General features: G+C 55.7%; 3 protein-coding genes across 3 annotated transcripts; 2 read left to right on the top strand and 1 right to left on the bottom strand.

Moving 5' to 3' along the window:
- Nucleotides 1-3,724: 3,724 nt before the first annotated feature.
- Nucleotides 3,725-8,755, top strand: HRG_11225 (PIF1-like helicase domain-containing protein; the record flags this gene model as incomplete). Its single annotated transcript, XM_044869695.1, has 15 exons — nucleotides 3,725-3,795; nucleotides 3,895-4,145; nucleotides 4,231-4,526; nucleotides 4,620-4,660; nucleotides 4,948-4,986; nucleotides 5,052-5,345; nucleotides 5,453-5,537; nucleotides 5,624-6,095; nucleotides 6,161-6,393; nucleotides 6,589-6,680; nucleotides 6,741-6,801; nucleotides 6,879-7,283; nucleotides 7,350-7,637; nucleotides 7,690-8,282; nucleotides 8,347-8,755. 15 exons carry the CDS (start codon nucleotides 3,725-3,727, stop codon nucleotides 8,753-8,755), a joined length of 3,630 nt encoding a protein of 1,209 aa, XP_044715248.1.
- Nucleotides 8,756-11,805: 3,050 nt separating this feature from the next.
- HRG_11224 (endonuclease-reverse transcriptase domain-containing protein) lies at nucleotides 11,806-14,667 on the top strand (the record flags this gene model as incomplete). Its single annotated transcript, XM_044869694.1, has 5 exons — nucleotides 11,806-11,821; nucleotides 11,875-12,664; nucleotides 12,772-13,129; nucleotides 13,186-14,077; nucleotides 14,186-14,667. The coding sequence occupies 5 exons, from the start codon at nucleotides 11,806-11,808 to the stop codon at nucleotides 14,665-14,667; spliced, it is 2,538 nt and encodes an 845-aa protein (XP_044715247.1).
- A 7,879-nt stretch (nucleotides 14,668-22,546) lies between these two features.
- Nucleotides 22,547-23,036, bottom strand: HRG_11223 (uncharacterized protein; the record flags this gene model as incomplete). The annotated part of the gene is made up of 2 exons (XM_044869693.1): nucleotides 22,547-22,686; nucleotides 22,730-23,036. 2 exons carry the CDS (start codon nucleotides 23,034-23,036, stop codon nucleotides 22,547-22,549), a joined length of 447 nt encoding a protein of 148 aa, XP_044715246.1.
- Between the last annotated feature and the right edge of the window lie 577 nt (nucleotides 23,037-23,613).

The following is a 23,613-nucleotide window of genomic DNA, read 5'->3' as shown; positions in this document are numbered from 1 at the left end:
GATCGGGCATTGACCGACTTGATGCCAGCATAAGGGGATCGACTGGGCCAGAAGCATGCGGCGTGGGGGAGGCGGGGCTTTGGGCGGCCTTGGGTTTCTTCGTAGAGGTAAACCTGGCCAACGCAACGCTATAGTCCGAGGGATTGCCGACCGCGCTCTTGGGTGTCGTCGGCAGTAGTTGTGTTGCAGAAGCCTGGTCGGACATGGCCTTGTCGTGGAAAGTCCACGTGTCGGGGACGACGATGAAGATATAGTCTTGGTCGAAAGCCGGGGCATGTTTCATGATCTGGTGATCCAGTAAGCCGGCGATTTTGCCCGTACAGGTGAAGAGAGCGTTCGACTGGAACTGGCTGTCGCGCCTCTCGGTCATCTTCTTGCATAGGAGGTCCAAGGATTAGCGTGAATGGGGAAGATGACGAAAACTTGGAAGGGTGAAAGCCCTTGAAGGGGTTTTGCCGGGAATCCCAGGACAAATAAAGGTGGAGAGCTGGACAAAGCCGCAGCAGCTCAGCTGGGTGTCGTCAAGGGCCGCAGCCGAGTTTCCATGCAGGAGGTCGCGGCCGGAGCCGATGACAGGTCCCGTGAAGGAGACAATGGGTTGTATCGTTGGGAAAGTATCCACCGAGCTGAGGTGCGAGTGACAATTCTATGGATATCGTCAGGGAGGGCAGTGGCGACAGAGAGATTTGGAGCATAGACTCACGGTTGGTAGCTGTGATCGCGGACTATAAGCGCGGGGACGGTGTATTCTGTGATGTTATCATCGTCCGACTCCAAGCCATCACGTCGCTCGATTTCCCACGTCAGGGCAAAGGGATGAACACGGCCGACCATGAAGAACCATTGCTCGGTCCATTCCGAGGAGATTATCTGTTGGTTGTATATGGAAATATTAAGGCTGAAGAAGATGCAGGTCGATGGATTGCCAGTATCTGACCGGATTGCTGCATACTCCGGAGTCGACAGCCATGAGGGCGTGGGAAGGAAGACCCTCGCTAGGGTTTCTGCGTTGAGCCCTTTGACACGATGCTCATTCTGGTAGGCGAACCTAGCCGGGCAGCCGGGCTGGACAAAGGCCATCATGGACATGTCGGCGCCAGCATTTTTCTGGCTGTCAAGAGGTTGCCGCGGGGAGGACGAGGTATCGACGTTGAGCTGGGAGGCCGACATCGTGAGAACATGGCAGATGTAGTCACCGTGGAAGTGTAAATGAGGGGTTACGCAGAGTGGAGGTGGGCATCCTATAAAGCAGGTTTTCTTGCTGCTCGAAAGAGGGCTCGCGGCTAGGGTCGGGAGACTTAAGAGTCAGAGAATGCTACCTAGGTGATAGATCAGAAGCGGGGGTATGCGGGAATGAGCTGGCGAGGTTCTTGAACAGTCTCGACCATCTGGTTCTATGGTCGTGAGTGAAGTAGGGAGCCGGGGGTTGGAAGTTGAGTAGGGGTGATGGCTATGTCGCGAGAAGTTGGAGGTCGGCGAACAGTAAGGTTAGTGTGGGTAAGTCTGCGGAGAAAGAAAGTCCAGCAGTACCCTTCGGTGTCATCGTTGCATGGAGTAGATAGCAAAGGCGACAATAACGAATGAGAGTGAAGGAAAGAAAGAGGTTATGGTAGTATTGCAGGGGTCCCTTTTTGACGGTCGTCGGTAGTTGGATGGGCATTGCGTGCGGCTGAGCGAGGCGGGTGCCGACCGTGTCGAGTCCACTATTGGGACACGGTGAAGTCGGATATAGGGGACGACCTGAGGAGGAGGATGCGAGTTGGTCACGAGAACTCTCAAGAGGGTTTGCAAGTCGAGACTCCGGTGGCTAGCGACTACAAGAGGACAGGCAGGGGGATCCTGGCTGTCGCTTTAGCATGAAGGCCGTTGATGCGACGTTGGTGGTGGCGAGGGAGCAAACCTAGCCGGGTAGTCCGGTTGCACGAGGGACACCGTGGACATGTTATCGCCGGCAGCCTTTTGGCTGTTGCTCGACGAGGTGGAGTGGCAGATATTGATGGAGCAACTGATGCGCAAGGTGGGTGGGACGGCGTTGGAAGGGCCGGAGAGTATGGTTGGAAGTGTGCGGCGGGCGGTTGGCGCGGCCACCCCATGTGCCGGAGGTCGGCAGTAGCCAGGATTCGCTGGAGTGCGCAAAGAGAGCACGGCGATGGAAGGCCGCCTTTGGCAAAGCTGGGGTAGCAGGTCGCACGTGGAGACCAGCCGAGGGTCGGGACGGTGGACGCACATAGGGAGGGTAAATGGGGGATTACAAAGGGGTAGTAGTATTGCATCGCTTCGGTACCATAGGCAAGCATTATAAGGGAAGAAATGCCACGGCCATGAGAGTAGTGATCGTTAGGAAGCTTCCCACTCGGAAAGAAATAGTGTACGCCAAGAAGCGAGATTATCCAAGTGGAAGTGCTCCGGAGCCAAAACTTTCTAGCCTGTTGCCAATCCACGCTAGTCGACGTCGAGGAGGCAGTAGCATGGCGGACAGTCCTGCAGGGAAGCTAGGCGAGGCGGCCGCTCACCGTGGAGCCTGTTCGTTGTCAGTCGAGGATGGAGAAGAGGGTAGGAACGGGGGAGTGCCTGTTTCGGGGTGCGGAGATGATACAGGGGCAACTCCCGAGAAGGGCACGGAGCACGGGAGACAAGGTTGGGGCGGTTCGGGAGATACAGATCAGTGGCGAATGAAGCATTAACGTTCCGGCTGATTCAGCCTAAGCAGTCTGCGGTCGAAGAAACCGCATGGAGAAAGCATGCAGAGGCGATCGCAAAGTCACTGCCGAGAAGACCGCCGCGAGGCGGTTTGCGGTCAAGCAGAGCACGGAAGTCCCGTAATTTGGTCAGCAGCGGAAATTCCGCGCAACGTCAGTCACCGAGTCCGCTTCCGAGGTTCGTGTTGCCTACAGAACGTGGAGACCAGGGGGCAGTGGGCTCTGACAGTCCGCCCCTTCATCGGCCGTTTTTGCCCCAGGAGAGGGGTCCTGAAGGTGACGGGCAGGGAGATAAGGCGGCGACCGGCGGTGTCCCGGGTGTTCGTTCGAAAAAGGGACCGACGCTCCGACCTATCCAGCCCAAGGATACGACTTTCCAAGACCTAAGACGAACGGCGCAATTTGCAGCATCGATTGCATGGGGTTTGCCCAAGCTCCGTCGGGGACCGGTTCGGCGGCCAAGGGCACAGGTGGGTGTGGACGATGGCGCAGCAGAGGCAGCGGACGGCTCGCTGCGCGGACAGAGGCAGTCCCGGAGGCGGGAGAGAGCCCGTCTTCCTAGCCGGGATGGGCGCCCGATAAAACAGGTCCGAAGTGGAATCGGAAGGCATAGGAGACGGGAGCTGCAGGCCGAAGACCTGGCGAGTGTGCTGCGCTTTTTGGAGGAAGACTTTGCCTTGAAGGAGAGATTGTCTAACGATCAGACGTGGTGCACGCCAATACCGCTCGAGAGGAAGGTGTCGACGGTGCGAGACTTCTATCAGGCGTTCCACGATGCGAGCACGTTGCCGATACGGACCTGCATGGTGTGCTACCGCAAGTGTACGAGAGGAGAGTTGAGGGAGATTACATGGGATCATTGGCTGTCAAGTTGCGTACCAAAGGGCGGCCGCTCACCATTTTCATGCCGGAGTTGCTTTCCTGAGGGCGAGTCCGTGTCGGTGTGCGCCGAGTGTGGCCGATGCCTGGCGCGCAGGAGCCTGTCGCCGGCGATCCACCTTCACAGTCGCCTTGGCTGCGAGCACATGTTCCCCGATGAGCTCAAGGGACTGACGCCGGTCGAAGAGAAGCTCATCTCGCTGAACTCATGTTACGGGTTTGTCACGAGATATAGCATTCCGGGCGGGCAGAGGCAGAGCGTGAAGTATCCGAGGCATGTCAGGGGCACATCACAGTGTTTCCGAACAATGTGCAGGAGCTGGCCACCAAAGTGCTCCCGCACCCTTTTGCAAGCACTGGACGAGATCCACATCTCGTGGCAGGGCGCGGAGAAGCCGGCACCGAGTGACCTGTCGAGTCTCTTGTCGGTGAGGCGGCGGGTGGTCGAGAGGGCCCTTGTCTGGCTGAAGCGGAACAACCCCCACTACGCCGAGATCGAGATCGACGCGGCGGAGATGGAGAGCTGGGGAGACTCGATACACGGGGTACCGTCGTCGGTGTGCGATCGTATGGAGCGGAACGAGCCGTCTGGGGGGAGAAAGCGCGGACGGCGCACGTTGTGCCGCCCACGGAACGCGCCGTGGACGAGGAGGGCCGGTGGAGATCGAGGAGCTCTTCGCCCTGCTCAACCAAGGACAAGAAGCCGGCGGCCAGGGTGAAGGTCACGGGCCCAACGGAGAAGGCGCGGTTCGCGATGGAAGTGACGCCTGCCCCGACCAGAACGTTCCAGCGATCAACGAGGTGACGTCTTCTGGCATGTTCGCGCTCGACGGACCGCCAGACGTCGCGGACGTGGAGAAGCTGCAGTTTGCCTGTGACGCTGTTGGTGAAGGTGCCGACGACGGCCGTGCGGGCCCGAGAGCGTGGGTCGGGTCCCTAGCCGGGGGGGTTCGGGGGCGTGGCGACGGTGGTTGTGAGCCATACATCCGGGTTTCGCGGGGATGAGTTTACCGATTCCTTTGAGGCGTCCTTCTTTGCCAGGACGTTCCCGACCCTGTTCCCATTTGGCGTTGGGGACCAAGGCTGGTTGAAGAGACCATGGTCGACGCGGGAAGGTCACGGCCAACTTGCGAGGCAGGGCTGTCGAGGCAGAGGCGGCCGCGGAGACCCGTATCGTCTCGAAGCTTGAACCTTCAGGCGTGGGCCGAGATCGTGCTCCGGCGCCATGGTGGTCGATTTGCACTGCACCACATCTTCGCATTTCTCGTCTTCAACATGGGGTGCGGTCGAGGAACCGCCGGGTCAGCATGTTGAGTGTGGGGGAAGAACTTCCGCAAGGTAGAGCGCATCGTGCGTTCGATGACCACAGAAAGGCTAGCGGCGGCGAGGGTCGAGTTGGAGAGCTCGGGTAAGACGACCGATGGTGACGTGAAGGAGCTTCTCAGGAGCCTCTCGCTTTACGGCCACCGGCAGCCCATGTCGAGAGGTCCGTCTCAATATGCGGCGGAAAATCCAGTCGCTCATCGTCGGATATGGCGTGCCGGCCATCTGGTTCACCATCAACCCGAACGACATTACGAACCCGGTGAAGCTGCGACTGGCGGCATACCGCACACGCGATCCCGACGCGGCCGAGGAGTTCTTAGAAGGCCTTGGGGATGCGTATAAGCGGGCACGGCTGGCGATATCGGATCCCATGAGCTCGGCCGTGTTCTTCCACCGCGAGATGAAGCTGTTCTTCGATCATTACGTGAAGGTCGGTGAAGAGTCGGTATTCGGGCGCATCGGCAAGTACTATGGCGCCGTGGAGACGAACGAACGAGGGCGCTTCATGTTCACGGCTTGCTCTGGCTGCACGGGAACGCGCATCTCAGCTCGATGCTTGCCGACATCCACGGGGAGGATCAGGCGGCGTATCGCGAGCGAATCGTCCGATACATCGATAGCGTCTTCTCAGAGGTAAGAATGCCTACCTAAGATGTGCCACCGGGAGCCTGAAGTACTCTTCTGATGGCCAAGTGGGGCCGGGTTGACGTGCAAGGCAGGATCTGGACCAGGAAAGTTTTTGCGCCGTGCAAGCGGAGCGATCTGTGACGGGCGGTATTGGTTCCCTGCTGGACAACGCCGCGCAGTTCTCGGCCGCGTTTATCGAGGAGGCCAACTTCTGTGCCGGCGCGACGCAGGTGCACACGCATAGCCCGACCTGTGTGAAGTATTCCTTGGGCAAAGGAGGGCGGAAAGGGGACCTCTGCCGGTTCAAGGCGCCATGGAGGTTAGTCGACAAGACCGCCCTCACGGCAGACGGGGTGCTGCAGATCCGGAGGACACACAGCATGGTCAATCGATGGAACGAGGCTATTGCTGTCGGGCTCCGGCACAACCATGATATTTCCTTCATTGCGACGCAGCGCAAGACAATGGCCCTCATCTATTATGTCACGAACTACGCGACCAAGGTGGAGGACCCGGTGTGGAAGCGTGTGGCGGCCGCGGCCGAGCTCCTGGCCGCCTCAACAGGTGATGGCACGGCCAACGGAGGGCGGGACGGTGGCGGAGACGCTGCCACCGATGACCCTGTCAAGGGAACAGGACGCGACAGTTCCTGATGAGAGTGGCGAACCGCGTGTTCACGGAGCGTCCGCTATCACAGGTCGAGGTCGTCGCTCACCTTCTCGGATATCCGGCCGAGTTCACCGACAGCAGCGCGTGGGCGTACCTGAACTGTTCTCTGCTGTACTGGGAAGTCTTTCGGCGATGGCGGCATCTCCGAGAAGCCAGTGGCGCTGCGGCTACGGATGACACCTTGGATGAGTCGGTCGTCGTCGAAGAAGAAGGCCTGAGAATCTCCCACGTCGAGGCGTACCAGCACCGGGAGAGCTGCTGAAAGGCCTATGCCTGTATGACTACATATCGATCGTCAGACTGAAACGCATCGGCAACGACGAGAGCTGGGCGGCTTGGGGAGATGTCTTTCGAGGATGGATGGGCGCCGGGACGACGCTGGGTTCAGGTGCTCAGGCGGCCGGGCAAGCACGCTACCGTCTGCCTCGACGGCTACCTGAGCAAGGACTTCACCTACGATGACGAGTCGTGCTACCGGAGGTGTGTATGGCAACTGCTCTGTCAGCGGGCATTATCGGAGAGGCTAACCCACCCCTGAAGGGCAGCCGTGCAGCATCTTGCGCTGTTCGTGCCGTGGAGTCCTTCCTGGGCGAAGGAACAGGTGAGATCAACAGCATCTGGGCGCGGGCTCGAGACGCTATGGCCCCGAGAATATCATGTCTCGTCGACAACGTGCAGCTGCTTCGACGATCCGCCGAAGACGCAAAACGCGACGCCAAGCAATGGGCAGCCTCGTCCGGCGATGGCGACCCGACGGTCGCACACGTCGAGGAGGGTGGAGCAGGCGAGGCGGGCGCGGAGTCTGCAGCGACATATCAGCCCAACAGCATCGGAGACGCAACGCGGCTCATCGACGTCGTCCGAGGTGCAGTGGGAGCGAATCAGGTGACGGCCAAGTCGCCGGAGCTCATGGCAATGATACAGCAGCTCTGTCGGTTTCAGCAATCGGCGCTGCGCTCGACGGCCGAGCTCGAGGCCACGGCGCTGATCGAACGAGAGAGGCGGTTAAGCATGCCAGGGCGGGTATTTTCCGGGGCCGCACTACCGCCGCAGGATCAGGTCAAGGCTATCAAGTCGCAGCAGGTAAGTGCCTCGAAGGAGAGGAGAGGATGATCAAGGGATACAAAGCACGCCCGCCGCCTGGGAAAGCGATCGCCGCGCAGCGTTGCGAAGGGTGATGACCGGTTTCGGGAGGACGAGGTCGAAATGACGATGGCCGACTCCGACGAGACCGCTATCGACGCAGGGGCGGGAATGGACGTTCAGTTTGGCCCATCAACCTCCTTCCTCGCGGCGGGCAAGGTGTTGGCAACACGGCTGACGCTGAACAAGAGGCAGTCCATCGCTTTTCTGATAATATGCCGGCAGCTCGATTTGATGCAGCAGACCGACGGGGCGATGCCTGCCAGCTGCGCCAGTTCGTCGGTGGCGAGGGCGGTACCGGCAAGTCGCGAATCATCGAGGCACTCGTCGAGCTGTTCAGTAAAAGAGCCTTTCGAATCGTCTGCTGATCACGGCGACGTCGGGGACTGCGGCGGCGCGGATCAACGGCATCACGATCCACCCGCCTGCGGGTTCACTAAAGACCAAGGGGCGGGGCGCGAACATGGTCAAAGACCTTGACGGGGTGCGGCTGCCGAAACAGGCGGAGCGGTTCATCCACGGCCAGTCTCGAATGGATTGGCAGGAGAAGGATGTGCTCGTCATCGACGAGGTGAGCATGCTCGGGGCGCGGACGCTGCACGCCGTGAACGAGCGGCTTCGCCGGCTTCGCGGATCGCGGCAAGATTTCGGGGGGATCCCCATCGTCCTCTTCTGCGGAGATTTTCAGCAGTTCCGGCCGGTCCAAGAGAGGTCGATCGTCCTGCCTAGCGCGGCCATCTCGTGGGACGTAGACAACTCGTTCAAGGCCGAGCAGCGTCACCAGCACGACAAAGCGCACGCACTGTGGAAGAGGTTCACGACGGTCGTCATGCTGGACGAGCAGATGCGCGCCGCCGGCGACCCGGAGCTGCAGAGGCTGCTGAAGCGGATCCGTCTAGGCGTGCAGGATCGGACGGATCTAAACCTCCTCAACTCAAGGTGCTACCGGGGGAAGGCGGATCCCTTGGGAGACGGGCATCACCGTGGTGACGCCGCTCAATAGGAATCGGTGGAACCTGAACATGGAGGCGAGCCTGGCGTTCCGGGTCCAGCAGCGGTCGACGATGCGCATTTTCATCTCCGAGCACAAGTGGAAGGAGGAGCTGCCGACGGAGGAAGAGGCGATCATGATACTCAACCAGGGCGACGATAGCGCGATCCCGGTGCCGGCCGTCTTCATGTTCGTGGCCGGGATGCCCATCGTCGTGAACCACAACACCCACCAGGGGCTGAAGCTAGTGAACGGCGCGAGCTACTCGGCGGTGGAGGTCATTGTCGACAAGGCGTACCCGGGGCATCGGATCTCGGCCGATATGACGATCCACTTCGGCCGCCGGCGGGGATCATTCTCGAATCGGAGACGACGAGATATCTCCACTTCGTCGGGATGCCGCCGGGCACGATCTTGTTGACACCCATGACCGTTAAGATACAGTGCCAGCGAAAAAGGCCGTGGCAACGCAACGACGTCAGCCGAAAGGGTTTGCCGTGCGCAGCAGCGTTCGCGTGCACGGACTACAAGGTGCAGGGCAAAACGCTGGAGCGCGTGGCCCTCGAGCTGCGAGGACACGGACGACGAAGATGGATGGAACGGTGGTGCCCTCGCAGTGCGACCCGTACGGCCTGTACGTGCAGCTATCGCGCTGCCGAACTCTAGACGGCATCATGCTCGTGTCCAAGGTGCGGGACAGAGACTTGGTGGGCAACCGGGTCCCCGAGGAGATGACTGCCGCACAGGCCAGGCTCGAGGTACTGAGCGAGAGGACCGTTGAGGAGGCGTTGCGCTGGCTGGACGGTGATGCTGAAGAGTCAAGGCGGCCGGGCTAGGTGACGCGATGAAGAGTTCGGCAGGCGGGAAGAGTCGGCAGGCGGCAGACAGGGTGGGAGGCGCCTAGTGGTGGGATAAGGCACGCGAAAAGGCAACAGAAGCCGGGGGAAGGGCAGCGACCAACGAGGAGGGAGGCAAGGAGGGACCAATCACAAGGGACCAATCAAGGGGCGGAGAACTTTTTGGGGGAGAGGGCGGGGTCTGCGGGGCACGTTAGAAGGCCTTTCGTTCCTCAAGGCAAACGCCCTTCGGGCTGAATAATCCACTGGTCATCTACCATGCCCCACCCCCCTTTCGGTAACACCCACCTTTCGGTAGCGCATTAGGAAATATCCCCACCAAAACCCATCAATTTCACTTACACCGATTCCAGCCAGCTTTGAAGATATTCACAAGCCGTCACTTGGAGTAGATAGAGGATTGATTGAATTCTACTTTTCGATGGTTGAATGTTTGTACAGGGTCTGTGGCCTGTGCGTACCTTGCACGCGAAATTACCATCCAACCCCCTAATCTCCTTCCGCCTCCTGACGATGATTCTTCTCGTTATTCCTCCACCACATGACCAAAATGACCTTAAAGCGGCCTCGGAGTATTTATACGGAGGATATTATGGCTAATGCGATAATTGATGTCACAAAAAACGGCTTGTCGCAGTACCGCGCCGCCCAAAAGTATGACATACCTCAGCAGTCTATTTCCGACAGACTCAAAGGCCAGGTAGCCCTGGCTGATCAGATCCAGCCTCGTCAACTCTTGAGTAAGTCTCAGGAAGCTCGCTTGGTTTCTTGGATCCTCCGCCAAGAGTCTCTCGGCTATGCTCCCTCCCACAGTCAGATCCGCGCATGTGTGGAGGCTCTTATGAAGCAACTGAACAACGAGCGGACAGTGGGGCGCAACTGGGTCTCTAAATTCATCAATCGCCATCCGGACATCAAGAACAAGCGTGGGAGACGTCAGGAAGCTAACCGATTTAATGCTTTTACGCCTCGTGCGGTTCACTGGTTCTTCGATATCAGGAAAAGGAGTATGGATGGATTAAACCAGAAAATACCGTGAATGTTGACGAAGGCGGTATTATGTCTGGCTTTGGTGAGTATTTGGCTTGTCTTTCATTACTTTTACTAACCAGACTCTTTTTGCCAGGTTTGGATAGTCTTGTGGTTGGGAGTGCAGACCCAAAACGGAAGGCCCTTCTGAAAGGGCCACAGTCCCGCAACTGGACCTCATTTATTGAAGCTATCACCGCGGACGGCCGTGTCCTTACCCTGGCATTATCTTTAAGGGCAAAGAACTTCAGAAACAGTGGTTCTTGACGGAATTCGGCAAAATAGCCGACTGGCATTACATAACGTCGCCCAACGGATGGACGGACAACCATATCGCTATTGAGTGGCTTGAGAGGGTCTATTTGCCCCAGACGCGACCAGCCGATGCCTCAGATGCTAGACTGATCATATTAGATGGACATGGAAGTCATGCAACGGTGCGTTTCTTTATCCACCTCTGTAGGAATTACCGTTAACCGGGACCAGGATGCATGGATGGCCACATGCTTTTTGAACAACGTTTATTGCTGTTACCTTCCTGCCCACTGCTCTCATGGCCTCCAGCCGTTAGATAACGGTGTATTCAATGCCTCCAAGGCAGCTTACCGGAAAGAACTTCAGAAATTGACCTGTTTGACCGATTCTGCGCCTGTTCATAAGGTCAATTTTATACGGGCATATGCTAAAGCGCGCGAGGTTGGAATGACGGCAAAGAATATATTGTCCGGCTGGAGGGTCACTGGGAATTGGCCGATCTCACGATCCAAGGCATTGCGGCATCCAGAAATTCACGCGGACATTGTAGAGACGTCTCCAAAGTCCGCGCCATTTTGGGTTCTGATGATACGCCAAGAAACAGCCGCCAGATTCGCGATTTCGGAAAGAACAAGACTCCTGGCACCCGGAGACGATACGCCGTGATAGCTAGAGGCTTTGAAGCCCAAGAACAGACGCTTGCCGAGCACAGCAACAGAATCGCGAAGCTAGAGGAAGAAGTGGCCCGGCTGCAGAGAGGCAAGAAGAGGAGAGCAATTCCGAACCGGAACAGACGGTTCATGACTCTCAGTGAAGCTTTGGTGGCTGAGGAAGCCATTCCCCAAATTAAAAGCCAAGAGATAGCCGTTGTGCTGAATTCTGACACAGAGGAGGAGGCGGTCTCAGAGGTGGAGACAGCTTCAGTGATCGAAGTCAAGGTGGCACCGAAGCCCTTCCAGTCACCACCAGATCCGGGCGAATGGTAAAAAGCGCCGGTACATATAAGAGCGTCCATTTCTCTACGGAATGATATAATTTTTGTGTTTATAATGTTAAGTTCTGATCATATTTCATGTAGTTCAAATGGTAGACTTTTGGTGGAGAATTTTTCAATTGCGCTACCGAAAGGTGGGTGTTACCGAAAGGGGGGTGGGGCATGGTACCCTACACACTTTCCACCGTCAACGGCAATTCCGTCAATCATCCTTCCCTGCATTTTTACTTTCTTGGCACGCAAGTGTTAAGGAAGTAGCCTATCCATACAGCTTTTCGCTTAACAGTGCTCTTGAAAATTCCGCAACAGCGCCGCGCGAAAGCGCCGGCAGCGGCCATGGCACCAGCCTCAGGTTCGCGCGCCGCTCCTGTGCTGTCGACATACAATCGCCACCTGATCTAGCAGCCCGTGCATCTCAGCACCTACTGTCCTCTCCGGCGGAGGCTCGTCCAAATGTCTCAACCCTGGCGGCTCAGCAGCTCCCTCGACCGACGTCTCCCAGCGACACGCCCAACGCTGCCGTCGCGGAAGGAACGCAGCCGGAAATAATCCCGAATGGCCCTGGTTCGACCGGGTCTACGGAAAATGCACCTGTCTCCATCATCGAAGCGGCTACAAAGATCGCTCGCGACCAAACGGCAGCCCATGATGCCAAGCTGGCAGTCTTTCGGGCCTTTAGCGAATCATTCGAACAGACAGCCAAACAATTCACGTCCGGCTCCCACAATAGCATCGCAAAGCAAGTTGCCACCAAGTTTCTGAACCTCTGGACTCAATCGCTCGCCGACCTTGAGGAACCACCGAAACCTACGTACAGCAGCGTTCTCGCATCCGGCAAAACGACACAAGGACAGCTGGCCATTACGGCCTCCGCCCCACCACAGCGAAAACAGCAAACCACCACTCGTCTCCAAGGACGACCGCCCGTGGCCCCACCCAAGGAAGACCTGCGTGTCTTTGTCCGACTTGACGCCGATGCTCCGGCCCGAAACCATGAAAGATACGCTATCCGGGCCCACATCGCCGCTAGAGTCGGCATCGACCTACGCCGCATCCCGGCAGCCTTCCCGGTAAACACGGGTTGGGCCATCCTGGCATCGGATGTGGCCACGCGCGAACTACTCGTGCAGCGACAGGCGGATTGGGCCGTAGATCTGGACGCGACGGCCGTAGAGATTAGCCAGAAATGGCATTCGTATGTCGTAGCCGATTACAATGTGACAAGTGCTGGGATTTCCACGTTCGACACAGCTGCGATCGAACGGCGCGCTGCAGGCGTTGTGGCAAAACCGGCCATCGTAGCCAAGAATGCACCGCCCTCGAGCAGTGTGCAAACTGCCTTGGACCCCATTGCGCGGATGACCCCAAATGCCCTGCCCGCCCCAAGCGCGTTCACGGCATGGTCCGGCGCCTGACGAAGGAGGAGAAGAGCCTGGTACGGCAGATGGGAGTTCAGCTCTCTGCGCAGCAGAAGCGGCAGACTCCAAAGGCCAGAGTGTCCGACCAGTCTAATCAGAGCCCTGGCAGGCCGCAGATACTTTCCTTGGAGTCAACGGCGCCGCGGGCAGCTGGAGGAGATGGAAGCTCCGACATGGGCGCCATTTACGAGCCAGCCGCGCCGTCAACCCCATGCATCGTTGTGGCCACAACGCCGCCGCATGTAAGGGACGGCGACCAGTTCCTCCCTGTCGTCCCATCGAAGAAACGACGCACTAGTCCTGTGACGCTACCCTAATGCCTCGCTGTTTTCCACGCAATCGAAGCGATAGGAGGATCTTGCGAATCTTCCAAGCCAACGTAGGCAAGATTCCGCCGGCACACGATTGTGCCCTTGCGTTGGCCGACTCGGAACAATACGACATTATTTTGTTGCAGGAGCCATGGACAGGACTGAAAGATGGCCGATGCCTCACTAAGACGCATCAGGCCTACGACACCTTCTCACCCGTCAACGACTGGGACGGCCGCGACACTCGCCCGAGAGTCATGACATACGTCCGGCGTTCCGCAGGTCTCGTCGCTGATCAAAAGAGACCTGCGGCGACTCGTGACATCCTTTGGCTCACCGTCAACGGCATAACAGTCGTCAACTTCTATCGGCAGCCGTACCACGACGGAGCCCTTGAAATCTTGCTTCAGTGGACCGTACCGGACAAGTGTCTTGTTGCTGGTGATTTCAATGCCAAACATCCCAGCTGGCAGGCCGGTCGACGAGAGGACCGCGGCGAAGAAATAGCGTTTTGGGCAATGGACAATCGACTCGGCTTACTGAATCCTGTCGATGTCCCGACCAACGCACACGGCAATACGGTTGATCTCGCCTTCTGCAACATACCTCTGGCCGACGCTGTTGTCGAGGATCATCTAGCAACCGGCTCCGATCATTTTACCCTTAGTATCACGCTGCCAGGACAAGTTCTGGCACCCCTTCCAATAGGAAAGATCCATCTCAACTCCGACGAGGAATTGAAGCGATTCATTGAATTAGTGGAGGCCGGTGCCGCCTTCATCCCGATCACCACGGCATCTCCTTCCGAGCTCGACAGCTTTGCGTCGGCGCTCGTGAACCTTCTTGGTTGTGCAGCCAGAGCTGCCGGTCGACCTGCCCGTAAGACTACGCATGGTGCGCGGTGGTGGACTGAAGAATGCGCAAAGGCGGCGGCCAATTACCGCGCGTGGAGGAGAGTTCACTCTCGGCTTCGACCGAGAAGTACAGCTAGCCAAGAGGAGCTCCATAGCGTGGTGCGCCGGGCCAAGCGCCTTTACTGGCGTAACTTGATTGACAGCTTCACCGATAGCGCCTCCGTCTTCAGGGCGGTCCGCTGGCTGAAGTCTCCAGGTCCGTTTCAAGCTCCTCCCCTGCAAATTGACGACCGAGTGTATGAGACGCAGCTGGAAAAGGCCACCGCCTTGCGACAAGCCACTCTGGAACGGCGCACGGCGAACGACGACATCCCAGATCCGTGGATCTCCGTGAACACAGATAGGACGATACCCTTCACCGACCGAGTCTCTCCGGAGGAGACCCGCGACGCCACGCTACGCACCGGGAATACGTCCCTGGTCCCGACAATATTACGGTGCGGATGCTCCGCGCTGTCTGGCATGCGATCGGAAGTCTCGTCCACCAGCTATATCAAGGCTGCCTCAGGATTGGCCACCATCCGAAGCCCTTCCGAGAAGCAGAAGTGGTCATGATTGCCAAGCCGGGGCGCAGGGATCTCTCTACCCCCCGCTTGGCGCCCCATCTCCTTTGTCCTGTCTCGGCAAGGGCCTCGAGCGGCTCATCGCACGGCGTCTAGCGTGGGCCTCGGTCCATTTCGGCGTACTACACCCACAACAAGCCGGCGCGCTCCGAAGAGATCGGCCGTGGATCTCGTTGCTGCCTTGATTCATGACATCGAGGAGGCATTTGCCTGCAAGCAGGTTGCAACATTGGTGACTTTGGACATTCAGGGCGCCTTCGACACAGTCCTCCGCAACAGATTGATCCTTCGCCTACGGGAGCAAGGGTGGCCACCGAACCTCGCGCGATGGGTCGGCTCGTTTATGCAAGACAGGTCGGCACGCATCCGCTATCAAGATATCGCAACGAATTCATCGCCTCTCCAGTGCGGGCTGCCACAGGGATCGCCAGTCTCGCCGATCCTCTTCCTACTGTATACGGAACCAATCTACCGCTTGGGCAGCTCAAAAGGGCGTTTCGGCTATGCGGACGACACTGCCATCCTTTGCGTCGGCGATAGCCTGGATGAGACGTCCGCCGAAGCATCTCATCATGTGCGTGAGCTTGTATCGTGGGGCGCCGCCAACGGATCTCCTTCGACCCTGAGAAGACAGAAGTGATGCACTTCTCTCGAACGACGCCCAAGACGGCGCCGCCAGTGCTCCATGGCGAATTTGAGAAACGGCCGGGCCGGGCGATGCGTTGGCTCGGCGTCTGGCTCGACAGCACTCTGTCTTTCAAGACTCATGTCGAGAAATGGACGGCCAAAGCGCAAGCAGTCGCCTTCCATCTCAGGAGACTGACAAACACCAGGCATGGTCCTCTACCGAGCGCTGTGCGACGAGCGGTCTGCGCTTGCGTCATTCCAGTGCTGCTCTACGCGGCGGAGGTCTGGTATCCTGGTTCTACGCGCCCGCGCTGGACCAAGCCGGGCAAGGAAGGACCGTCCAGGATCGGACACCTCGTAAAGAAGATGAGCAAGGCACTCTACACATCTCTTCGGGCTATCCTGCCAGTGTGGAGAACTACACCAACGAATGTTCTGCACCGGGAGGCAGGGATACCGCCGGTCCCTCTGCTGCTCGAGGCGCGCCGGACTGCATTTGCTGCGCGTCTCAAATCCCTGGACGAAGCTCATCCGCTCGTGAAGCGCACGTCGAGGCCAAAAGCCCCTATACTGAATGAAATGATCAAGCTGAAGTACCAAAAGCAGCCAAAACCCTTCCGGACTAGGCTGCGGCGCTCCGACAATTGCTACCAAGCTGCCCAAGGCCTGCCTTGCTGCAGCGCGGATTTGTCGAAGAGCAGACTGCGCCTCTGCAGAGTGCATCGAAAAATGAGACGGCGAAGAAATTTCGCGATTGGCTCCAGGCACTATCGCCCCGAACTCTGGTCGTCTATTCCGACGGGTCCCGTTCTGCCGAAGGCCACGCCGGATATGGCTATGTTGTTCATCGGGACGGATCCACCGTCTTGCGCGACAAGGGCCGTCTCAGGCCCGCCGAGGTTTTCGACGCTGAGGCGAAAGGTGCGTTGGAGGGGTTGAAGGCTGCGGTGAGCCTTCCAGAAACTGACCGCATCTTTGTCTGCCTCGACAACCTCGCGACCGCAACATGCTTACGGGGCACGCCGAGCGACTCCTCGCAAGAGGTCTTCCTTGAGTTTCAATCTTTGGCGCGAAAATACGGAGCTGTGGAGGTCCATTGGATCCCCGGCCATGCTGACATCCCAGGCAACGAGGAGGCTGATGCTCTGGCAAAGGCGGGAGCATCACTGCCAGAACCCGCTGATAACGTCCCGACGCTAGCGCACCTGCGAAAGATTGCCCGACAGCAGCCGGAAGAGGCTTTCAAGGCCTGGTGGGAAGCCTCTGCGCCGGAGCGATACAGAGACCTGAGGCTTAAAGCCACAACCAGCTGTCCGTCAGAATTGGCGCTCTCGGCCCCTGCTTCATAACTTGCTTGCAGCAAGAACCCACCATGGGGATTTTGCTGACTACCACGAAAGGTTTGGTCACGACGATGCGCGACTGACGTGCTCGTGCGGACGACGAAAAGAGCCAGCACACATCTTTTACTGCAGAAAGGTTGCGCCACGGCATCGTATGCGGCTTGCACCTTCGCCGCCTGCAGCCATCAACCGCGCAATCGGCAAGGACTTTGACAAATTCGTCAGGCTGGCGAAAGCGAGCTCCTTCTTCGGAGGGATCTGCCCACGCCACTAGACGGTCATCATTCTCCTCTCTCCCTACCTTTCCTCTCAATCCTTTCTGTTACCTGCTCCGATCTCGGGCGGCGTCAAGATCTCGCGACCATGCGATCGCCGAGGTCATCAAGGGCTGCAAGGCCCCAGAAGCAAATTGGCTGATCTGACCACGGGACAGCTTTCTCTTCATGCCTGGACGTCCCGCTGACGGGCAACAGGTTTGTCATGAGCGCCGTTGAGCCGATGAAATGCTGGATAGTGGGTGAAGTGTACGATATGTAGCATGTAGACACCTGCTAGCTCAGCACGTCCTGTGCTCCCCTGCGGAGACCTGAGCGACCAAAAGTTGCTGGACGGAAAATACACTAAACTAAACTAAACCAATTCCGTCAATCCCGTCAATCAACGCGAGATCGGATTGAATTGCCGGCTTAATCAGCCGACCATCGATTGCGTTGATTGAGTTGCCAGTTGCTCAACTGGATTGAGCAACCGGTTGCCAGGATTGAGTGGTTTGCCAGCCTGCTCTATCCACTGCCAATCCTCACGCCGCAGCTCGTTCTCCTCGCGAGGGCCAAGACGAGGAGCAAGATAGGAGCAAGACGAGGGGCAGGACGAGGGAGAAGGCGAGGCCTCTACAGATACAGAGGCGGCGAGAGGGCCAGCTTATAACACCAGGCACCTCCAGAAGAGACGACTCTAACTGGTGCCCGGCTCAGGCACATTATCAATGCCTTCCTCTCCAAATAGTTGGAATTGGTGTTGAGCGCTTAGTGGAATAGCATCGCCCTGAAGCTGGGCTTGAGCTCGTCGGAGAGAATGGTTTTGTTCGAGGATTTGGTCTAGTTGTACCTATATTATTTTAATACGCACATGTATTTACACCAAGAGTGAAGTTGCTCACATATCTTGCCAGCCCGCCTCGTGGCGGCTCCATTACTGCAAGAATTGGCTGGTGACCACTTTCCTGATGCTGCCGTATTCGACGGCGAAGTTCCATATATTCCTCAAAGAAGGGGTGCTTGTGATCTTGCCTTGAATCAAGCAACCCGTCAAACCCCATCGCTGTCAGCTCTTGCATACACCAGTCTGCTGTCTCTTGTGGCAAGAAGGAATCGATGTCGATATCTTGTATCGGCTCGAGTAAATCCTGCAGAACCTCGCTGGCCATACCCTCATCACCCTCGCTAAGATGCACCCCAGTTCGGTGCCTGATCCGTATTATAGAGATCTATAGGTCGGCCGCTTATTACATGTTGACGATTTCGTTGTGTGCGGATCTTGTGAGAGTTCCAAAGGTCCACGAAGGTTGCAAATTCGTCCCTGATCATCGGTGTATAGATTGCGTATAGCGCAATCTGGTCACTTAGCATCGACTCAATGAATAAAGCCGAGTGTGCAAGCTCATTGAAGAAAGACTACTCTATAATTAGCGTATATATGTAGTCTAATAGTTCGATTGACTTACAATCCATCGCTCTGACGCTCCAACTCGAAGGCTTCGCCACCATGACTCGATTCGCACATTCCGTGTACTTGGCCCGTACATATGACAAGACTCAATAAGGTCTCCTTGGCGATACATGTGACGCATACCATTTATATCCTCATACGTAAATCGTGCTGACCCAGCTCTTGCAATCGCCGCTTGTGCCGCAACCCAAAGAGGAGTCTCGACGCCGTGGTCACAGCGAGTGAAAAAGGGGCGCATTCCAAGATGCTGTACAGCAACAAGATACTGCTTGAGTGTGCTTAACGCTGTAGTCGCTGACCTTCCCAAGAAGAACCAGACAATACAGCGCGAATATGCATCAATGCAAGCATAGACTTGAAAGCCGAAGCGCTTGAGCTTCTCGTACCCATCGAGGCACCAAAGGAAGTTTGGTCCCGGCACGGTAAAGTCAGTACGATGCTTGAAGTTGCCCTCGCGGCGCCTTTGGACTTCCTCCGGAAAGACTGAACGGTAAAAGTCATAGAGACGGTTTTGCGATACCAAGACGCCACCTTTTAGTCGGACATAGTTGTAGAGATAGCCTCTGCCAAATGAACGAACCGCAGATGTCTCTTGGAGGTCCCTTCCAATGAATTCAATCGCGGCACGAAGAGCTGCTTGCCGTTCGTCGTCCGTGCGATAACGGCGTTTCATTCCATTCTGTAGTCGAGTGCGTACGACTGTGTGAAGGGATACTGTCGCATTCAGGATGCGTATAATGAAATGCGCGGTTGATAAGCGATGTCATCGAACTTTCTAGATAACATTACAAAAGCACCCTGGGTGGCAAGTGGCAATTCGCCACCGCAAGGCAGTCATATTCCCTCAGGACTATAAGGAGACAGAACTTCTCACATTCATTTTAGATAGACGACAATGAACAGATTGACTCTTACCCTCATTTTATTGCGAGAGATACCGTCATTCCATCCTTGGTCCGTAAGTCACGAACGATTGAAGAGTCACTATACCCGTATGTATAGAAGTAAAAGCGAACTCGTTCAATAAGCTCTTCAGTGATGTGTATATTCTGCCGTGAAAGACCCAGAGTGGCCAGATGGCTCTTTAATGTGCGTAACGAGATCTCTGCCCTGCTTCTTGCACGAAGGGTATCATTGACTTGAGCCAGTATACCCGTAAGTGTAAACTTTAACTCATGCATCTCAACGATCTCTTCGAACAAGTCATCAAGCCGTAATTGACGAGATAGTCCCCAGGCGGCAATTTGGGTCTGAAGGGTCCGTAAGCTGATTGTCGGAGAGTCTTGGGCGACGAGCAGGCTGTTCAACGATTGCAGCATTTCCTGTTGCGTAGACCTTGACAGGAAGAGACCATTAATGTGATCCCGGAAGGGCTCAAGATCAATACTGCGTTTAGGCATCGTTGTATCGCAGATATAGCAATGCAGTGGTCTCAATTGGGTTATTTGACGTCGGACGAGGGCTCCATACGGTCTTGTGCCTTGAGGCAGGCGGGGTTGAGGGGTCAGGCGGCGTCGTGGCGGTTTAGCGCGATTTCTTTTTTGCGGTGCGTGCCTTTGTTGCTTAAGGGATTTTCCGATGATCTGCCGGATCTGGTGATCTGCCGGATTGCGGCGACTTCGCACGCTCAACATCAATCGACAATAGCTCAACAACAACGGTGCCAATTGACGTATCCTTTGATTTCCTGAATCATCAGAAGCAGTGAAAGTCTGGCATATATTTAGAACTTTTATCTAGGGGGCAATGCGCTGCGGTGCTGACATCAAACCAAGCAACGGCCAAAATAGGATGCCGACAGATTGTGTAAGTCATTTCAGCCAATACAGCAAAAACAGAACATTATTGGCTTTCATCGTAGGCTTTAATCATGTGGGATTCTCCCCATTCTATCCATAGTGCAGAACTTGGCTCAGGATACTGCAAAAAATGGGGGTTGGAAGGGCGAGCTGGATAACTTCATTCTACGCACCCGTAATGAGCCAGATTGAACGTGATTCGACGGTACAAGCATCTTCTGAAAAGAACCTATCTATGCATCTGAATGTAAGGTTTATTTTTAGCTTGAAATTCAGTGCGCGAGGCTCCGCTTTCACACCTGACAAGGAAAGACGTGCACGAAAATTGAGAAATTCGACACCCTACCCTAAAACACGTATAACATGGATGAAATGGGCTTTCTATTCCTTATGAGCATTTGAACGAACAGGGTATTCCTCTTATTATAAGAAAACAAGGCAAAATTGCTCGGCGTATTAAAAAATGGCAACCCATCCTCCCTTACGTTCAAGATGTGCGTCAGTCAGAGATGGCATCGCTGCCCCATTTCTCATCCACCAAGACAAGCCAGCACAAACTCTGGACTTTTGGTTCGTGAAACGTGAATCAAGTCGTCAATAAATATTTTTAACACGTCAAAAACGAGGTGGACGAATCACAATATTGAAATGAGCAGCTCACCGGTACGTTCGACCGGTTTACCAGGGTGAAAGCTCGAAACGGTTGTGCTTATCGCCTTTGGTTCCCGATGGCCACTTAACCATTTTAGTATCGAATTTATGGAGTGGTGTGACCGGCACCGAGTGATCGTTGTGGTGTTTCCCCTCAATCCATTCATCGGCTGCAACCCTTGATGTATCGTTATTCAGCCTCTCTCAACAGCGTATACGCATGATCTTATCCAGTACACAGACAAATCAAAAGGTTCATTGGATTGCTGAAATCGAAGATCTAGACTGTGTTTTGGAACGCATTTCAGGAAGTAGTCGAGAAGTCCTCTGTTGATGCTGGCCGCAACAGCCGAAGGCTGAGCAGCACCCTCAGGAGCCCTCAATATGAGTTTTAAGTGCTTGATATGAGAGTTAAAGTATGCAGAGAACAAGTAGTCACAAGAACCAGCGCAGGCAGACCGGTAAGGCTTCAAAAGATGATCTCTTCTGCTGTACAGATTCTAGTGCAGACGAGGTGTTTAGCTCTAAAATTGTGGCTCAAGCTCGCCAAAAAATGACAGTGAAAGGACTCAGAAGCAATGAGAGGCGGAAATTGGGAGAAAACGACGGATGACGGAGGCCGTGAAGCAAAATAAGGAGATAAATTGGCATTATTAACAAGAGCTGAAGATTTTGAAAGTGGAAAAGCCACAGAAAATGCAGAATGAGCGACGGGTGGCTTCTGAGGGTCGCGAGAGGAGTCAGGATGTTCACGCTGCAAAAATTGTCACTCTTCCGTTCACACCAGAGCGGGCCATAGCATTGCAGGTACCAAACACACTATATAATAACGCAAATAATAAGGCAATGATAACTTCAAACGACATATCCTGTCCTCAAAGGCCCTCTTTAGCTGTTGATAGTGATCGGGAGGCAATGGGTGCATTTCGGGGACTTGCGCGATCGGAGAGTAACAGAAGACGACCTCGATGGCTGGATGACTTCAAAAAGATTGAGTGGCATCTTTGAGCATTATTAACTGCTCTTATAAGATTTTAGAACAATTCAAATAGTATTCGTGAAGTTATTCTCAGTTCTTTGCTGGAATGCAATGAGCCCAAAATCCGGCGAATCGCCAGATCCGGCAGATCACCGGAAAATCCCTTAATGTGCGACCGTATTCCACGTAAAACAGATGCTGACTAACGTACCCCACTGCGTCATGCAACGCACTAGGTCATGCAACAATTTTCAACACCTGACGCTGTCGAGAAGAAGGTCCGAACGAGTTGAGGTCTCTAGGTCTCTCTAGGTAATACAGCTTGAAACCAGGTAAGAAGGGAAGTCTGCAGACTGTTCTTTCTTCTTCCTAGACCACGAGGGGTCCGGAGGATCTCCTATTCGAACGGGGACCTTTTGAGGAGTCCGGCGTAATTATTACTGGCTCGGGGACCTCGAGAGACTGAACTATCTATCTAATAGCTAGAAGAGCTATTTGATCGGGGAGATGGAGCTGATGTTGCTGACGTAGATGACTTACGTGGCCTTCAGTAAGTGGCAAGAAGTGCCCTCTTTCTGATAGAATGTATACTATACCTGAAAACGGGATATCAACTTGGGAGAAGCTTGGAGGATACAAAAGAGGCCGTTTGGACGGGAAAAGGGCAACCGGGGGCAGAGCAATCAACACATGCATTCTCGCATACCATCTGATCATATGATACTCGACCTTCGAAAAGTCCCTTTATCCACTTCTATGCCCACTTTTGCTCTCATCTTCGCGAGATTCACAGAATGTTCTCGCAGCTTCCGGGTCCGCGGAGCGGGGCCGGTGCTGCCACCCGAGCACGACCCACCGGACCCGGTACAACCGGGTCCACCAAGCTGGGCACAGCCCGTGACATTAGCCCCCTTCCTCCCCTCCGACCAGGTCGGCGTCTGCGGGGTTCTTGCTTTCCTGCCAGCGTCTCGTACCTCTCCCTAGGGCCATCATTGGTCTTGATTGGCCCGTACTTGTCCTCGAATGCCTTCATCGCAATTGTTCCTTGCAACCACTCAAGTGGCTCCCAAGTCGGTTCTGCGTAGCCCGTCCATCGCACTAGTGCTTGCCTGAATTCCCCTCGTCCGCGCTTCTTCCATCTCGCGCTATGAGCTTTTAGTTCTTTGACCCACTTATCCCAATCTTGGGGTTCCCGTAGGATCGTTCGTTGGGTCGAAGTCCCGGTCTTTGTCATCTTTGCGGACGGAGGGGTGGGGATAGGTGTAATGATCAGATGATCGGTGCTTCTTGCAGCAGCCGGAAGTTACAGAAACGTCTGTTCTCCCGGGCTCATAACCCTCGCGAATAGAGCAGGGCAAGGGGCATAATATTTTTAAGGTGCATCTGTTTTCGTTGTGTTCCTCCTCCTGTCTGCTGTACCGTTCTCCCATTTATGCTCTTTGCCCTCTCTTCTTCAGTCTTCCATCTCCTTCATAGGCACCCTCTCTCCGCGTCAGCTTGCCACGTCATCCCTGTTTCATCCTGTCTCGTCCCTATACCTTCAGCTAGCTATCAGGGCTTCAGGAACGAGTCTTAGACCCTTCTTCTCGACAAGTTCAGATCGACCATCGAGGACCAAAGGAACCTCTTCATCGTAGAATGTATATCCTCCACAATAGAGGTCGTCGCGTGGCCAAGGTGACGATGGCGGTCAACGAAGCACATCACGAATTTCTCCTTCCAAGGGTCCAGTCTGCCGTCCGTGCCCTCAGGGGCCCTCAGGGCTTCGATATCCATCCACCTTGTCAACGGCCGGCCGACCGACCGAAATG

This window comes from Hirsutella rhossiliensis, assembly GCF_020360975.1.
Source record: "Hirsutella rhossiliensis strain HR02 chromosome Unknown scaffold00019, whole genome shotgun sequence".
In the NCBI taxonomy this organism is placed as follows: Eukaryota; Fungi; Ascomycota; class Sordariomycetes; order Hypocreales; family Ophiocordycipitaceae; genus Hirsutella; species Hirsutella rhossiliensis.
This window is presented reverse-complemented; position numbering and strand designations above follow the sequence as displayed.